Consider the following 18,020-nt stretch of genomic DNA (forward strand, 5'->3'; position numbering starts at 1 on the left):
CAGAGGAAAACAAAATAACGCATCCAAAGAAAAATGAAGAAGAGGACATTCACATCTACTCTTGCAAGATTGTAGAGAAAAAAAAAAATTTCCAGGCAGATGACCTCAATGAACTTACATTATTCTAGAGAGATGAAATTAGAATCTTTTTTACCTTGCCACAGTGAAATTATCTGGAGGCAAAAGCCGAGCAAGTCGAATAAAGATGTGATTAAGAGAAGCACAGAATCCACACCACTGTGCATAATAGAGCAGCAAGACATTCTGGAAAATGAAATGGAGAAGAGTTTGATTATTTGTTGTAGTTAATTTGCAGTAAAGGAAGACTAGTCTTCAAGACAACTAAAACCTGGAACCTTTAAAATGTGAAAGGAAACTATATCCTAATGTTAATAAATTTTATTATAAGCTATTTCCTGATGCCGTTTGTCTACTGAGTTAACACACAAAAACTCTTTGGGAATTCTCTTTCCATTAAGAGAACGACAAAATGAAGAGGATTATTTAGATTATCCAGTTTAGGCAATTTAAGTGAAAATGCACTAAACCTTAGTACACTTCGAGATTCTTTTGTAACCTTAAATCCATATGTACCTAACAGTGACTGTGTACTTCTTATGGGGGGAGAGAAAAAAAAATAAAGATGTTGAGGCTTCTGCTTTTTGCCTTTAATGAGAAAGGCAGGAGTTGGAGCTGCTGGAAACCAAATGCTGGGGATTCACTGCAGCCCTCAGAGACGGTGGGTATTAATCCTCACTATCACATCTTTAAGAAATTTAAGTAATTTAACTACTGTTCAGGATGACATTCTATGTAAAGCAATTGCATGGCGTGCAATTTGAAAGCTTTTACCTGTAAGAGTTTTGCTGTGTGCTTTCAAATAATGATTTAGGTTTAAAATGTTTGGGGTGGGGTGGTGGTTGGTTTGGGGGTTGTTTGTTTGTTTTTTCTTTTTGTTTTTCCTTTTTTTTTTCCCATTATGTCTACTTTGAAATAATTTCCAACTTTTTTTAAAAAGTAAGATATAGAAAAAAGTTGTGGTATATTTATTTCCCTTGAGGTATGAAACACAGAAATCAGAATGTTCTTCAATGTCACCTCAAACCCTATGTATTTAGCACGTGCTCCTGCTACAGTGGAAGAAAGGGAAAATCAAGCCACAGACACCTTTTTTTTAATTTTAAAATCTACATTTCAAACACAAAGGAAAACTAAGACCCTCTCCGCTCCCCCTCAAAAAACCAAAAAATAAAAAACAATCCTCAAAAATCCAACAAACCTTGAACTGTGGCAGAAACCTGACAGATAATCAGTTGCACTGACTTTTTGATTATTTTAACACCAGAGTAAGATCTTTAACAGATTCACTTAAGATCACACTATTCTGAATTGCCTTTTTGAAAAAACCCACTCTTGAATAGTTACAAAATAACATATTTTATGTTACAAAAAGCAAAGCAAATCCATTTTTAAAAAAGCATGAGATCCCCTCCTCAAATTCTGAGCAATGATTTCCAATAAGCTTTTTCAGTAACGAGACGTACCTTTTCACTCAAAAACACGGTGTCGCGAAAGGTGTTGGTCGTCACTTCGGTGATTATATGCTGCTCAGGAAAATGGGCGGAAGGGTCATCAACAAGATGCCTTTTCAAGGGACTGTAGAGAGCACTGAAATTTTTTATGAAGTTCTCTGAAATGAAATCGATACATAAAGTCATTTCAGTCTCACAAATACGTTATTTTGGCAGGTTTTACTTTGGACTTCAGAAGAACTTACAGAGAAAACACTAATTCAAACCTGGTTAAATGGAATTAATTTTTGAGAGTTTCGTATTAACTCTTGAGTAACCACCACTGAAACAAAGACAGAACTTGACGGTTTCTTTGTTTTGCTCATTACAGTCTTCTTTTCACATCCCACACTACTCTCTAATCTTGCTCCTATTCCTATTCAATGTACTATAATTGTAATTCTCTTCCCTACTAATCTAACCACACACATGGTAAATTGTAAATAGTATCTTCTCACTATCTTTCACTTTCTACATAGCATTCAAGTATTTGGCCCTTATCTTGAAGGCTCCGCTTAATTTCACATTTATTTACATTTATTATTTTATTTTTAGTTACTTTCCCTGTAATTCTCCTTTTGCTTCAGACCTTTAAAGACTGTGCTAAACCCACGCCAATACAACTGGTCACCTTTTGTTTACCAGTGACCACCTTCCTCTTCATTTAACTTTCTCCTTAGTTTTAAAATATGTAACAAGTAGCTTGGCCAGTAGTAAAAATTTAAAACAAGCTTCAAAACCCCCAACTACTTCAGCTACAGTCCAGAGCCTGGACCATGTTCTCTAAACTGCTGTGAGATATCAACGGTAACCTTTATTTCCAATTTAGACAGAGAAATATTACTCTAAGCATTACAAAATAAGAGTATTCAATAATCAAGACAAAAGATACAATATCAAACACGCTAAAATAATTATTTGATCAAACAGAAACACCTTGTGCTGGTATTTCCAGTTTAAAAACTAGGCCCAAGTAAAACTGGCACTTTTGTACATACATACAAACAAAATACCAGGTAATCAAGTTTATCTCTGAAATGCAAACAATAGTACATTTAATTTTATATTTACTATTCAGCATTTCATTAAATTCTCACATCAGACTAAACCACTTTGGTTTTTTTTCTTAGATCTCCATATTCGGAATATCTATGCATGATAAAGTAATGACTGGAAGGAGGCGGCTAATTAAAAGACATACTCCTGAATTTTTAGAAACTATCTGCAAAAACTGAAACCTGTTAAAGGTATTAAACACAAATCTGTTTTGTTATTTTAAAATATCAGAAGTTAGGAGGCTTAAGGCAGTAAAATGAAATTTTAAAAAACCCACAAAACCCAAACATATATCACAGTGACACCTTGACAAAATATGTAGAAGTAAAAATTTTCCATAAGTTCAAATTACTTGGAATAGAAATTCTGAGCGTTACTCAGCAGAGAAACCCTCATCTTGTGCAGGAAATCCTGTGACCTGAAAACAGTTTGAGACAGAATGTACCAGGAGCTGAAAGGGGAAGGAAATTTTTATCTCCTCACTCTGATCTTAATTTTTCCTGAGCATCTTTTTATGGTCACTGGGGATTCTTTGTTTTTCTCCAGAGTGTTTATCTGGGGGGCTGGGCTGGCGACAGGACACTGGGCTGGATGGGATCCTTAATACGAACACAGCTATCTGTTCTTATGTTCTACATACCTTTGTACTTACACATCTATGGCAAAATGGAAACGTAATTAATGCTAAAAGAATTATATTGATATAACTTCTTGAACAATTTAACACTATGTTCACCTGAATTTGCTTCCACATTTACTTCCATTGCTAATATTAGAAAACTCTGCATTTTCTGAAGGTAGACTCACTTTTGCACATCCTCAGGACAAGTTATATATGGTTAGGTATACTGTGTCTTACTCAATAACTTGCAAATAAACTGAAAGTGTGATCGCTGTGTCGGTTTTTGTTTGTTTGTTTGTTTTTCTCTGCTCCAATTCAGCCAGGAAATCGAGTGCTGACAGATCTGACTAAACCTACTTCAGAGCTCTACCTTGAAAACACACAGATTTCTCAAAATAAATTTAAAACAATGTATAGGTTGGCTTCAGAAGACAAGAGGAAGGGCTAGTCTCTGCTGATATTTTAGTATACAGAACAGCTGAGCAAACACCAACGCTACCATCAATATACAGATGTCTTCTACACTATCAAATATGTTAGACGCATTGTAACTTTCTTTTTTCTATGACTTTTGGTATATGAAAATTAGTTCTAATGTCATCCAGAACACGATTCTACTGCTTGGTTAACTACTAAATAAACTACAATAAATTATGATTCATACTGTTGACAACAGTCTCACTTTAAAAGCAGTCATTTTCAAAATGGCATTACGTTCCTCATTCATAAGCTTACTTGGAAACTTAATTTTCTTATTTCAAGCATTTGTATAGTGGATACCATACCCAGTGTAGATCCAACAAGTGACTGACTCTGATCCAGGACATAGTGCACTTCTTCTTTCAGGTCAACAATGGCAGCAAATTCCTTAAGGTGAGCAGATCTTGACGCTCCTAGTCTCTCTGCGTATATCCAAAAAAGATTTGAATCCAGTAGATAGAGATTCAAGGTTTTGTTGGTCCTGCAGCTCAGACCAGTAATGTTAGTGCCACTAATGTTAAAGTCAGGAATAAAACAATTCCTGTCCTCAATGTGAGGAATAGAATGTTGGGTGTCACCTTTCTTCCCATGGGAAGAAAATGCTACTTTGGGGGTCTGAAAGATGGTCTTCTCAGAACTTATGAAACTTAAAAAATGCCTGTTTACTGTCCTGCAACATGCAGTGTAGTAGCTAAAGGGACTATAGAAACTTAAGAAATTGCTGCATTCTATGGTATTTGATAGAACTTGAAAAAAGGTATGTTCCTGGAGGTAGAAAGAGTCCAAAGCTGCTTCTATCTCTAAAAAGTTACAGTGTGGCACGTGGACTTTATTTGGTTTGACACCGAGTGTCTGGTTAATGCAAAGCTCACAGACATTGTGAGTTCTAGATATCGAATGCCACTGCGGAAGCACCACTGTGTTACAGCATGGGTACTTGGTAATTGAAAGCGTTTCTGATAATTCCATGTGTGCATCTGGTACAGAGGAATCAAAAGCTGGTGAATCAGTGTCTCCTAAGTGCTGAAGATCTGGCTCGGCTGCCTGGCTTTTATTACAGTTGTGGTATTCCAAGGCCACTTTAGTAATCTACAGGAAGAAAAAAAATAAAATTTAAAAATAAAATTAAAAAAAAAAAAAAAATCAAGATTAACTGTACATAATTCACTCAACTGCGGTTATCTGTTCCGGGTTTAACAACATATATGCAATTAGAGATGGAATTTCAGAGGCATTAAGTTGATACTTCTCTCCTTCACTCTTAGAAAAAATTATAAGAGGCTATGAATTGATAACAAAGTTAAATTTTCAGATATTTCAGCATGTGAGAATTAAATATAGAGAACAACAAAAAGCCACTTAAAATTTTTTCAGTCCACTCCACTGATCTTAAGGTCCTCTTTGCATATTTATCACAGTGCAATAACACTACATTTTAACGTTAAATCTCACTACATGAAGTATTAATCAGTACAGGTTCCTGAATTTCCCTTATTATCCAATACAAGGAGAAAATAAATAAAAGCATGTCAACGTGAAAAGGCAACAGAGATTTTTTTCCTGGTATAGGTTGTGCACAAATTTAGCAACACTAAACTGTCGAAGCAACGTTAGTATTCGCCCAGCCGAGGGTGTTCTTTGCATATAGTAATGCGTGACTTATTGGGAGAAAAAAGAAAAAGTGAAAAAAAGAAAGAAGCCTGTCTCTCAGTGCAAACATTCCTGTGCTGCAAAAAAGGCACGTGTATCAACCATAGAAGGAATTCCTTATCTAGGAGATAAATAACAGAACATAGAAGAACGGAAAATGAAAGAGGCAGTTTTCCTTTTTCCTCACCTACCACATTAAACATAATCAAAATACAGAACATACACACATTGCTTACACAAGAACATTTTGATATGAATCATTATAATTATCAAAGGGATGTCGAAGCGTCATATCTAGGAGGTGCGCTGGATTAAGATGAGGTCTATAGTAACAGCTTGTCACAATCTTTAAGAATTCATTGTTAGATGTTTTCAACCTGAAAATCCTCAAATAAACACTTAAAAGAAACTTGACCCCTCACATTATAATCTAATCTGAAGATTTTGACTACGTGCATAGAGAAACACACGAAGAAATTATGAACAGAAAAGAGTTTTGTGGTAAGAAATCTCATTTCAGCAAACTACTATCAGAAAAAAAATTCTGCTCTTGACAGCCTCGTTCTTTGCGACTGCCTTACAGTCAAGTGGTTTCATTGCTCGACGAAACCCACAGGACGGCTGCAGCAAACATCTCCTTCAGGGTAAACAAGTGGCATAATCTCTCTCTATCAGAGGGAAGCTATACAAGATCAACTGGAATATTTAGTATCTCATTTCACATTTTGATACAGATAAATACTCCCATTTAGTAGAATGAAATCTGAAACTGAACATCTTATGTTGCACTGATTTGATCAAAATAAGTGGTACCTGCTATTAGAATGCTGGATCTGTGACAAGCATCCCTGAATTAAGTCTGCCAAAACCAGGACAGGTTAGTACAAGAATAACTGCAGTTCTTTTCCAGTCTTTCCACAAAGCTTTCCTCATCCCTATCTTGCAGCAGTCCAGCTTTTATTGTGTCTATTTCTAGCTTGGCTAAATATTGTATCGTAAGTTATTTTCATTTTTTTCCTCATTGCTTCAGGCACTGCAATATTAATTAGGCCTCAGCAGAACTGGGCCCTCCTGTTTGTCTGCCACAGCTGCTGGTTTCTTGTTCCACACTGTCCTCAGTGCTATGTGATCGCCACTGTGACCTGCAGCTGCTGAGATATTCAATGGAACAATGGGGTCCAGGTGAAAAATAGCCCAGGGGAAGAAAAAAAAAAAAAAAAAAAAAAAATCAGCTGCATTAGTTTCCCTGTCTCATTTACTACACAGCTACACAAACTCCTGTCCTAGGCAGTTCAGAAATGGAAATAAAGTCAGAGGAAGAGAAAACTGGAAGGTGCCTAAGGGATGCACAGGATGTAAAAGTCAGATTAGTTCTGAGTAGTTTTTCAGTTGGGTTATATTTCAAATAAGAGTGTCTGGTTTACTAAAAGGTCGTTTCTTCCTTGTGTAACCACCTCTGGAAAGATGGGAGGAGAAATATTAATAGAATGGGGTGGACAAACCACAAGTCCTGCAATGCTCAAATACATTCTTGCTCTTTCATTTGAGCCATGTCAGCTGGGACAGAAGACCAAAGATCTGCATCTCTCACACAGCACTCACCACAGAGGGAAGTCAAGGAAAGGAGTTGGGTGCTTGTCCTGAACAACTGTTGACATGAGACAAAGGCACATTGTGTGGGATGCAAATCCCCTAAGGGAGTTGTAGTAATATGGCTTGAGAAAATGTTTTTAAACAAAACCGAATACTTGGAACAACGAAATAAAATGAGGTACCTATCACAATTGAGCTCAAAACTCTGACTAGAGCTCTCAAGTTCTAGTAGTTGTGAAGTAAAAGAATAATCATTTTACTTACTTCATCTAAAAGAGGATGAATTTCTGCTAAGGGATTGTAAGGTATAAATATGAGAAGTGCTGGTCCTTTCTTCAGCTCGTTGTTCAGAAGAAGGCTTTTTCCACCATGTGGTCTCAGCCAGCGTATGAGCATCTCCCGGTTTTCTAGAGCCCACTTGCAAATGTTCTCAGCAGTGTAGTTCATGATGTCATCTGGGTAGATCTTCAAGGGGGAAAAAAAAATTATTTGTCCTCATTAGGCTTAGTAATGACTGCAGTTCTCAAATATGGCATGCTTAAAACTCTAAATTTCATGACACTACTCAGCGAACTTCAGCATGACATAGGCCCTTTCCTTTTGGGAAGTCTTTCGAAATGCTCATCAGATCATACTAACACACAATCTTTCATGCAAAAAGTATTCCACCAGGGAAACTCCCCTTTCTTCTACTACATCTTTACAATCTTTACTTTTCTTGCTAGTATAACTTTTCCTTATAAGTGAAAGAGCTTAGTCTCTAAGTTGGTACCATCACATATCTTGTTTTATGGCGTATTAGAAAACCTTTTCCCACTACTCAATATTAACTCATTTTAAATTAGTCTTTTAAGACCCCAACATCTAGAAACTGCATTTAAAACTGATATTACTGAATGCAGGGAAAAGAAATGCATGATAAAAAGTGCTCACAGCTTCTATGGTAATTTTAACAAATTAAGTTTATCTTAAATCGTTTGCACAGACAGAAGTAGTTTTATGTATTTACCAGTAATTTAACCTGAGAAATCCATGTTCTCCCTAGTCTCAATTGAACGAAATACATGTTATTTCATCCTCACAGAGCTTCCACTCATGGTACTAGTGTGGACAGATAAGGTCTCTATGCCAAATAGCAGATCTGAAAGTTTTTATTTTCAGTCTCAACCTCACAAAACCACGCCACATGGATTAATATGTATTACAAATTTTCAATTAATTCAATTTGCATGATTTTCCTAATCAGTGTAATGTAATAGTTTTAAACCGAAATGCAAGTTTTCACTGTTCCTACTATCTCAACACAAAATCCTTTTGTCCATATCCTCATTTAAGTAGCTTTCTAATTCTGACCCACTGAAAGGTAGAAACTTCAGGAAAAAGGTTTTGTGCAGTCATGTCTGAGGTGCTTGGGTTTTTTGTGTTTTGTTTTGATAGAAACAATCAACCTGGGTCTAAGCTATTGCTTAGAACAGCCGCTGACTGGTAGAATGAAAATGTACATTACTGCACAAAAATACTGCGCTTAAACATCATGTATCCTAAAGCTCCATGAGACACTTATTGATGGTCTAGAAGGACGGAGCTTCAATCTCCATGTGCTGTCTCAGAGTCATCACAACATAAACCCAATACTCACGAGAGATGTGTTGACGTGTCTGTGCAAATACACGCTGCCTGAACGCACCAGCGAGATCTCCTCTGCAACACGTTTATCTGTGATCACTCCAAAGCGTATTGCTCCAAGGTAATCTGAAAGGGCAAATTTTCAGGTTTTAAATGCAATTATACACACTAAACTTCTCTCCTGAAAGCCTTAGAACACCTTCAAACCAAAACACAGAACGCTGCCATGTAAAGGCACAGAATCTTACTGATCAGCATCTGCCAGTGTTGGTGACTGAGGCAGAAGGAAGGTGACAAGAGCAGGCAACAAGAACAAACGTGTTCTCCTGCACACAGCGGACAGAGAATGTTAACCTGAATTGTCTAATTTCTTGATTTGCTTATTAAATATAGAGTCTGGTATCATAGATGCACCTTGTTATGTGTTATGACATCTCAAAACCCGAGATAAGATATAGATATAAGGAAAAGGTATGAACATTGACTGTTTAGATGATTAACATTTACAGTAAATATATACCATGCAAATACATATTATAGTATTTCTATATTTATAAATATGTACACAGAATGATAGGATGCTTCTCATCTTTATGTTGCAAAGCACTGCCTCAACATATAAACAGGGAAATTACAGAACAAAACGTAAGAGAATAGGCTCTATATCATATACCAAGTCCGTGGCACAGTAAAAAATCAGAATAATGCCATCAATTTCCTTCACTTGCTGACAGGAAGAAATATCCATAAAATGTGCTAATCTTAACTTTACACAAGTTCTATCCACAATTTATGACCTGGGAAAAAACGTATTAAAGATATACAAAGTTTGCATGTGTAAATGGAAGAGTTTTTGTATTTTAGATTATTAATGCAAAACAACAGGGGCACAAAGCCCTTTCCATCATGCTACCTTGTACCAGCTCCGTAACTCCATCTGGGGAAAGCGCTTTGTCAATATTTAGTGACTGCGGTCAACAAAGTCAAGTTCATCCTAATGCCCCTGAACCTAGCATTTCAAATGCCGCACAAGACAAACACTTGGTAAGCGCTGCTCTGGTTATGGCTCTGTATGGGCTGCAGCTACACATTTAGATTTTTGAGGAAACTGTATCTTAATGTACCCTTGAACAGCAGCCTGTCATATACTTTATTCCATGACAGCCGATCACATAATAAGCCTTTTACGTAAGCAATCCTTGCACTGTAATAACAGTCTCATAACTAGATCAACATCAAGGAACACTCAAAAGGGAATAATTCCCAAGTTACAAAATATTGCAAAAAAACCTACTTAAGACCCTATATATAACTCATTCACAGACAACTTAAATTATGAAAATGGAGCTTTTACCTTTCTTTAATGAATGTAATGCTGATGTGAAGAAAGTTAAATAACCAGGTGGCTGAGGTGAAGCATTGAACTCAAAATATCCAAGAACTCCAGGCTGAAATAATAAGAATTAGAGTTAATTTGCTATTTTCAAGTATAAGTATACGGGGCACAGCAATTATTTGTCTACAGTAAGACACAACAGATTTTAAAAAGACAATGTTTACTGAAGAACAGGCACTTTATGCTGCAAGAAAAATTTATTGAAAGACTGAATAGAAATCAGTTCTGAAGTTGTCATTCAAAAGCTACGTATGAGAAAGGGATTTTATGGCTGTAGATGTATAAGTTTCAAACCGCATATCTCCCATGTTAGCTATTAAAGTTCAATAAAAACAATTAATATTTCCTTTATAAATATTTCAGAGACAGTTCCAGAATCAACATAAGAACCATAAGCATCATAAATATTTCTTCTAGAATTGGAATATCAAATGTAATTTTTCAGAGTATGAGCAACTTAAACTGCAGCACTTTAATTGTTCACTATGTTGCACATAATTAGCAACTACATGTGAACTCATATTTTGTGTGTAAATACTTGAATCGTCAAGCCAAATGATCATCCCATCATTGAGCTATCGTTCATTGTAAATTCTTTCAGTATATCCTGCAGGAGTCAGAGACCAGCTGCACAAAAGCACTGAAAGAGCCCCATATCCCACCTGCATATCCAGAAAGTTCTTCAAATTGCCAAATTTAAAGGACTCATCCCTATACAGGCCTATTGACTTCGCCAGGTATGAAGCCTGAATGGCTTCACATTAAATTGCAGAAGAAAATCTGGGAGAAGCTGACTTGGAACAGAGAGGTGCACAGCCTTTAGACTCCTCTTGTTCCAAAATTTCAATTAGGTTTCGGTTTTAAATTTTGAAAAATATAATCCATTAAAAAATATTATTAATTATGGTTTTTAATACATCGCTCAAATTGGTTTAATAAACTTTGAGGACAGAGTAAGTGATGGAATTTGGTTATTTTCTGTTATTTGTTTCCCAGTGCCACCAGTGCGTACAGAAAAAGCATTTGATATACAAAACAAGAGCACTCTAGGGACTGCTGCGGAACAAAAGATTTCAGACTCACCCATCATCCATTTGCGTAGCAAATATATTCCCAAAGAAGTATTTTTGTTTGGCTTTCTGCTTTATTTTTTTGCTGAGATTTACATATAACATTTTTAACCGATTTTTTAAAAATGAACACATATTTTGCCTGGTACTGTCATCAGTGGTATGAACAGTTATTCATATCAGCCAGATAAATTAAGCTAATTCAGCTGATTAGCAATCTCAGGATGTTCACTTATAACAACATTGCCCATTCCAACTGATGACCTGTTATTTCTAGGAAGGAATTATTTGTCATGAATGAATGCTAAACACAAGATCCTTGTTCACAAGGATTCCTTATGAGGTACTCCAAGAAAATTTTCAATGATAAAAATGAGAGACAAGCAATCAGTGAAACTTCTGCAATAACAATTGTAAAGAAGGAAATAAAAATATAAGTAAAAGTGAAAAGATACAGCAAAATCATGGCACTCATTCTTCTTTTTTAAACAATAAACAGGTTAGTAATTAGTGTTCATGTTTTTCTCCTAGTACCACGTGAAGAGAAACAATCTCCTGTAAAAACTTGCGAAGCATTCAAGTGAACCAAATTAAGGAGACAGATAAGATGACCAAGATTTTAGTTCCCCATTTCCTAGGACCATTTTTGGATCCTGTTACTGTACAAAGCAAACTTATAGCACCAAATACTGAATGAAAGAAGAGTCAAAAGTGACAGTAAAACATGACAAGAAAAAGTCAGATCTAGAAATATTTATGAAGTTGATCCCCAAAGGTGATGTTCTGATTCTGACTGCCAGTCCTGTTGTACACTCACAGCAGCTTAAGACTTCCAGATCATGAAGAATAAGATGCTTCCATGAGACATTTTTGGAAAGTGCTTTTTCAATACGAGAAAAATGTAGTGGGAAGAATACATACTAATGCTGTATGCCTGATCATTAACCTGGTTACTTAATACCCTTTTAATGATCATAGTTAAAATTTCCTCCCTGTTACAGGCCACAATTATACACAAGAAGAATGTCTAAAATGCTGTATTTCTTTTCTCAAGTACCATGCAAATTTTCCTGTTCTTCCATCGGAAGAGATCCATTTGCTAATACAAACCACTCTGCTCTTTTTAACAAAACTGAACACTTCCAGGTGCCAGCAACTCACAAGGAATCTTGCTCCAGCAAGCAATACTCAAGTCTTACAGAAAAGATCTCTCCGTGTAAATAAGATGTTCCTAGTTCTGAACACAAGTGTGCTGAGAGAAGGTCAATGGCAGCGACTCCCACTCCCTTGCACATAAGAACCTCAAAACAACCAGTAACTGCTGTAGCACCAACACCTGCGTACGGCTGATGTGGCACCTACATCCAAGCTGTTAAGGACCTCCAGCTGCTTCCATGTAACCATCTGCATGGGGTTATGGTTAATTACCTTCACACAGGCAGTTAGGAATAATCAGTTGAACAGGATTTGCCTTGCTAATGTATAAAGTGGGAGGATAAAATATTGGAATGTGACACAGGGATAGTTTAAAGACACCACATTAGGAATGTTAGTGTTGCTAGACTGGAGTTTTTCTTTCCATGAAACGATTTTCAGGATCTGTCTCAAGCCAAGTGTTTGTAGGAAAGGTTTTGGAATAAACCTAGTGATGTCAGTAGTGAAGGGTCATTAGTACCTTCTCCTAATGAAACTCATACATGGAACTACAAAAATCTTTAATTGCAGTGTAGCCTATTTCTTGCTTCATGTCTACATCAGAGGAATGGAAAGTGATGTGCGATGGCAATTAAGTCAAACGAATAACAGACTTGACAAGAATCTCAACAATTACAGATCAGTAAGTTCACAGAAACTTTAAGAATGAATAGAGATCTTCAGGTAAGTAATTTTAATTGGAGAACAGCCAGCACGGTTTTATTACTATCATGGGTCTTTGAAGGAAGGAGCAAGCGTGCAGATGACTGATCTACTCAATGCGGCATACTGGAATGCCCCAAAAGCCCACAAGAAGTTACCAAACACACTGGAAGAAACTAAGGTGATAAGGAATAACATGGAAGGTCCTTTTCAAGATTAGCAGAAAAGTGAAAACTACGGGTTGAAATGATTGGTTTTCCACAAAGACAGCCAACCAGGTTGTGTACTGGTGCTCATATAGTTCAACATTTCTATAAACGCTTTAGAAAAGGGAGAGAAAGGTGAGAACCAACATTTGCAAAGGTTATTGGGAATCATTGAAACTACATCTGACTCTGAAGAGTTGTAGAAAGACACTATTAGATGACTATGTGATGAAAGAGCTCTGAAATTTAAAAGCCAACAAATGTGAAGTAATGGGGATAGAGAACTGAAAAAAACCCACAGCTACTGATTAGCTTTTACAATTAGATAAACGCTTTTACTATGCCATTATTTCTATCCTGATATGTATTTATTTATTTTTATGTTTTGGCTATATTGCATTGAGATAAGGGAGTGGTGGTTTGGTTTTTTTTTCGGAATATCAGGCGTGTGCTGGCAGACAATTCCTGCCTCATTTTATCTGTGAACCCAGGAAAGAAAACAGCAACAGGAAAGGAACGCGTTATCTCTGGGGACCAGAAGAACCAGTATTACATACCCCTAATTCTATACTATAGAAATGCAAAGAAGAAACTGTTGATTGATATTAGATTACTTAAATTTATGAGTCTGTTCATTTTCTAACAACGTTATAAACATTGTGCATCCAGAACCGAAAGAAAATCCTCAGTTAACACATGCACCAGAGCGCTCCACACAAGAGCAAGCTGTGAAGTCCAATCCACCTGTGGTACCTGACAGTACCTCGCCTCCTGAAGCCAGGAAATTATGAGGTCCCTGGGCACATTCCGTGTTTTCATAAGTGAATGAAGATTTTTGTCTAACTAGAGAAGCTGCACGTTTTCTTTCTCTGTGCCTCAGAAGGATGAGGCCATTTCTAGTCGCTGGGCTAGTCAGATGAGACATGAGACACGCCAGTTTGGATTAAAATTGAACTATTACATCTCTGCAGTTACGAAAATAAAAGAAGTCTGATTATAGGTACTTACAGGCACCTGGAGCTATGGCAGGAACTGCATAACTTTCTCTTGATGTAATTTAAATCTTTCTATACATTCCAACATTTTAAGTGCTTCCCAAAGGGGATTTTTTCCCTTCGCTCTCAAAACTTAAATTCTAATTCTTATCCAGTTCTAGTTTTGCACTAGTATCCTTCCACAAAAAAAAAAAAAATTAAAAGGCACAAAAAACCCCCAACAAAAAATCCAAACCAAACCACAAAACTCACACGTAAAAAAATGCAGAATCTGAATCTTTACTTCCTAGATTTCGAGTCCTCAAGCAGAATTTTTTTCACGGGGTTTGAGCGCCCTCTTGTGAGGTCAATGCAGCATCTCACGAGAGCCGTGATGTGGCTGAGGAACGGCCTCACCAGCACATAACTAACCCCAAGTGCTCTTACATTTAGCTGATTCTGTTCATCAGTGTTTCATTTGAATACAAGAGAAAATGCTGCTAGATTTCAGTATCTCTTCGTGCGGTTCAACTAAAAAAAAAATAAAAAAAGGTTTGACTGTTTATCTTGGTACTTTTACAGTACTCCTTAGTTCAGGCATGCTAACATGTTTAATGGATTTCAATATCCCATTGAGTGTGAGCAGAGCTCCTGGTTTTCTTTGCTAGATGCTTTTTCTGCCAAAAGCTGGCTACGGGAATTCGAACTCAAGATTAAAGCACCAAAAGCTTCACAGACTAGATGGAAAAGGATAACTATGGGCTTGAAGTCCTGGCAATCAGTAAGCTGACAGGCAACAACAAAATACCCTGGAAACAAGAGAAGGGCGCAGGAGCTCTTAAGTGTGGAAACACGTGCTGAGTAAACTTCAACTCTACATGATGCCCTGCAAATGAACCACTCACCTACTAACGACTTAGGAACATATTGCACGCTCCAGATTACACATATTGCCATCCTTGGAGAGAGGAACAAAACAATGAGGACAAAAAGCGAGTGACGGGCAACTCCTCTGCCACCTACTGCTTCCTCAATACGGGAGGCCCTGACACAAAGTGGAATGAAGTGGTCAAGGAACAGAACGGGTACTGTCTGAGCACAGCCTGCGGGTCAGCTGCAAAGGGGTTCTTTTCTACTGACATTTTCAGTCAAAAGTAAATACCCCTAACAGAAGTTTGCAGAACCCATTTCCTAGCAGAACACAGGACTGAAAATTAGACACTGACGGTGACAAATCTTTCAGAAAACATTCTGAGCTTCAAATGAATTAGCTTTTCAATGAAGAAAAATCACAAAAACCTGATCACGCAGCAGCCAGTGGTCAATCTGCATAATGTTCTATCCTTTGCAGTCTTTCCTCCTTTCCCTTATGCTAAAAATTAACATTTTTAACATATAAAAGATCAAAAATTCAAGGAAGACACTAGCTAAGGCTCTCACAATAGCAATTAGTTTGTGCCATGCACACACTCCCTGTAACCTGCTCCACTCCTCAAACTTTCCAACTTGAACACAGGAGTCACTCCCTCGATTATGTCTTCTCCTACAAAAAGCATAAAGTTCATCAACTTGCATGGCAAACATTAGAAAACATTCACATTTCTAACTGCTTAAAATGATGAAACAATGTGTTTCTTTCTGGTTTAAAACTAACTTTTCCTTCGTGCCTGAACCTGTTTCCCTCCCCATCCCTCTTCATATCCAATTCTCTTTCCTTAGGTTTTCTCTGTATCCCAGCTCCTGATCACTCAGCAGTTGCTTTTCTTTTTGCACTCACCTGGACGTGCACTGGCCAACGCCCTGTTCTCTGAACAGATCTCACTGCATGAGCTGGCTGGTATTTTTGTATCCCCTTCTCCCTCTCTTGTTTAACTTTACAGAGGCAAGACACTGAGCACCTAGTGCCACAGCCTGGGAAACAACCTCAGCCTTGAACAACTGTGGGGCAGCAGGACAGACCAGACCCTATTCTTAGTCCAGTTCAGGAAAAAGAACCAAAAAATGCTAAACATAAACAGAGATTGGGCATTTAGAGCCACCGAATTTGAAAAACAGGAAGGGGGGAAGTTTGAACATAGAATTAAAAATACCTGTTCGTTTGCTAAGCAGTATTTTAAAAAATATTTTCTGGTTTGCCCCCTAAATTTGTCTCTTATCTTTGTCCTTTCCCAACGGAAGTGCACCTCCTACTGTAAAACAAATTTAAGCTTAATGACACTATGCTTATCAGTTACCTCTGCAGGCTACCAAGAAATCATTCATCTATCACAGACAAAAAAACAAGCACAGCTGTTTTCAAATCTCTATAGGAGGCAAAAAAAAGAGAGGTTTAGAATGGCAAAACTAAGGCAGTGAAAACGACAACACAATCGTTTGTGATCACAGCATTAGAGACAGACACACAACTCACCACTCCTGACTCCCAGTCCCCACTTAAAACACTGGAAACTAAACTCAGGCGCAGCTCCTGGGGGATAAACCGGAGCGTGAGCAGCCCCTGTGCATGGAGACGGCCGGAGTGCGGCCCCTGCAGCTCCCACCGAACGGCTCCGTCCTGCCCCGGCACCAGCCCTTGGAACACGCACCAGGTCCAAGAGAACTCTGCTTAAAGACCCTCCTGTGCTTTGGCCCCTACTAGTACCACCTGCATCCATTTGTTGATCAGGTTTTCTGTTCTGCTCTAATAGCTTGAGGTTTAGCAAAATTATGGTATTTCTCCATTGTGCAATACAGAAACTAACAGTTACCAAGGGATTATAAATGGTTTTGTTGTAAGCGCACTTTGTCTAATTGGAAGACATTAATCCACCAGTATTGCTACCAATCCTGGCACCTCTGAACACAAGAGACTGGAAATTAATAAAACACAATGTACCAGTGGATTGAAATTATGAAGTTACAGCAATCAATTTGGTTAGGAGCTGTTATTTCAACTGATTTCACATTTGTTTTTACTTATCAGGAAGGTTTAATATTCCTTTAAAAACTAAAGTAATGGTTATATATTCTCAAATGCTTTCCCAACTTTCACTGCAGGATTTCTGTGAACAGATTTCTCCCTTATTTCTTGTTCTTACGTAACTTTTTGGTGAGGTAACAACTTTGATTGTTGTCTCTACATATGAAAGCACTGTAAATTAAAAGCATCGCTAAATCATAAGAGTCACTATACAGGGAACCAACATTATGAATTTGTCATTTCATATTTTTATGATTTTAACAAATTTACAGGGCACTGACTTCAGGATCCTGAAAATAAAACTAGCACTTTGGAGCAGATCAAATTTAATTGTGAAACATGTCAAACTCTTTCTGAACCACAGTGGTAAAGCTAAAGAAGAGAGACAAGTACCTCATAATTTGAGAGGAAATCTAGTAATTTTGATCGAGACGAGATGTAGAGTAGTGGTGTCATCACCCGGCGAACAAACTTTTCAATATAAACAGCACTCATAGGGCCTTTGTATTCAATTGGTCCAAAACTAGTACCAAAAAAAATAATAAAACATTAAGACTTAAATTAGCAGTAGAGTCCTATCTCTGCCACCCCCGGGAGGGAATTACACAGACAGCACGCTCAGCCTCTAGGGAACTGCTCTCTGTGTTAATCAGCAGTGGCTTCTGTGACTGATAGAGGAGCTGTGTTACCAGACTTGCAGTACAGCGCAGGAATTGCAGCGACTCTAACGCGGCACCTATGGGCAGATGCAGCGTGTTGCTGGGGACGAAGGGACGGAGACCTCCTCCGAGTCCCATTAAAGCAGCTGGTAAAATGCGGGTATGGATTATAAGATCATATATGTAGCTTTCTGCTTTGTCCGAAGTAAATATATGTGGCTTGAAAACTTGAAAAACACCACTATTTTCACTTGATTTTTAAAAATCTTTACAAAGTTCAAACAGTATCAACCTGAAAAGG

The 18,020-nt window shown here is 37.5% G+C and overlaps 1 protein-coding gene across 3 annotated transcripts in view; it reads right to left on the reverse strand.

The window, feature by feature from the left end:
• Positions 1–18,020, reverse strand: part of TXNDC11 (thioredoxin domain containing 11) — a 34,756-nt gene that overhangs the window by 8,668 nt on the left and 8,068 nt on the right. For 2 of the 3 annotated variants that reach the window (XM_065644767.1, XM_065644766.1), the window contains 7 exons: positions 17,454–17,583; positions 9,953–10,046; positions 8,612–8,724; positions 7,237–7,437; positions 4,035–4,818; positions 1,545–1,690; positions 155–264 (listed from right to left, as the gene is read on the reverse strand). In XM_065644767.1, coding sequence (XP_065500839.1) covers positions 155–264; positions 1,545–1,690; positions 4,035–4,818; positions 7,237–7,437; positions 8,612–8,724; positions 9,953–10,046; positions 17,454–17,583 — 1,578 coding nt within the window. The remainder of the gene's footprint in view (positions 1–154; positions 265–1,544; positions 1,691–4,034; positions 4,819–7,236; positions 7,438–8,611; positions 8,725–9,952; positions 10,047–17,453; positions 17,584–18,020) is intronic. The other variant, XM_065644768.1, reaches the window with a different exon arrangement.

This window comes from Caloenas nicobarica, chromosome 14, assembly GCF_036013445.1.
Source record: "Caloenas nicobarica isolate bCalNic1 chromosome 14, bCalNic1.hap1, whole genome shotgun sequence".
Classification (NCBI taxonomy): Eukaryota; Metazoa; Chordata; class Aves; order Columbiformes; family Columbidae; genus Caloenas; species Caloenas nicobarica.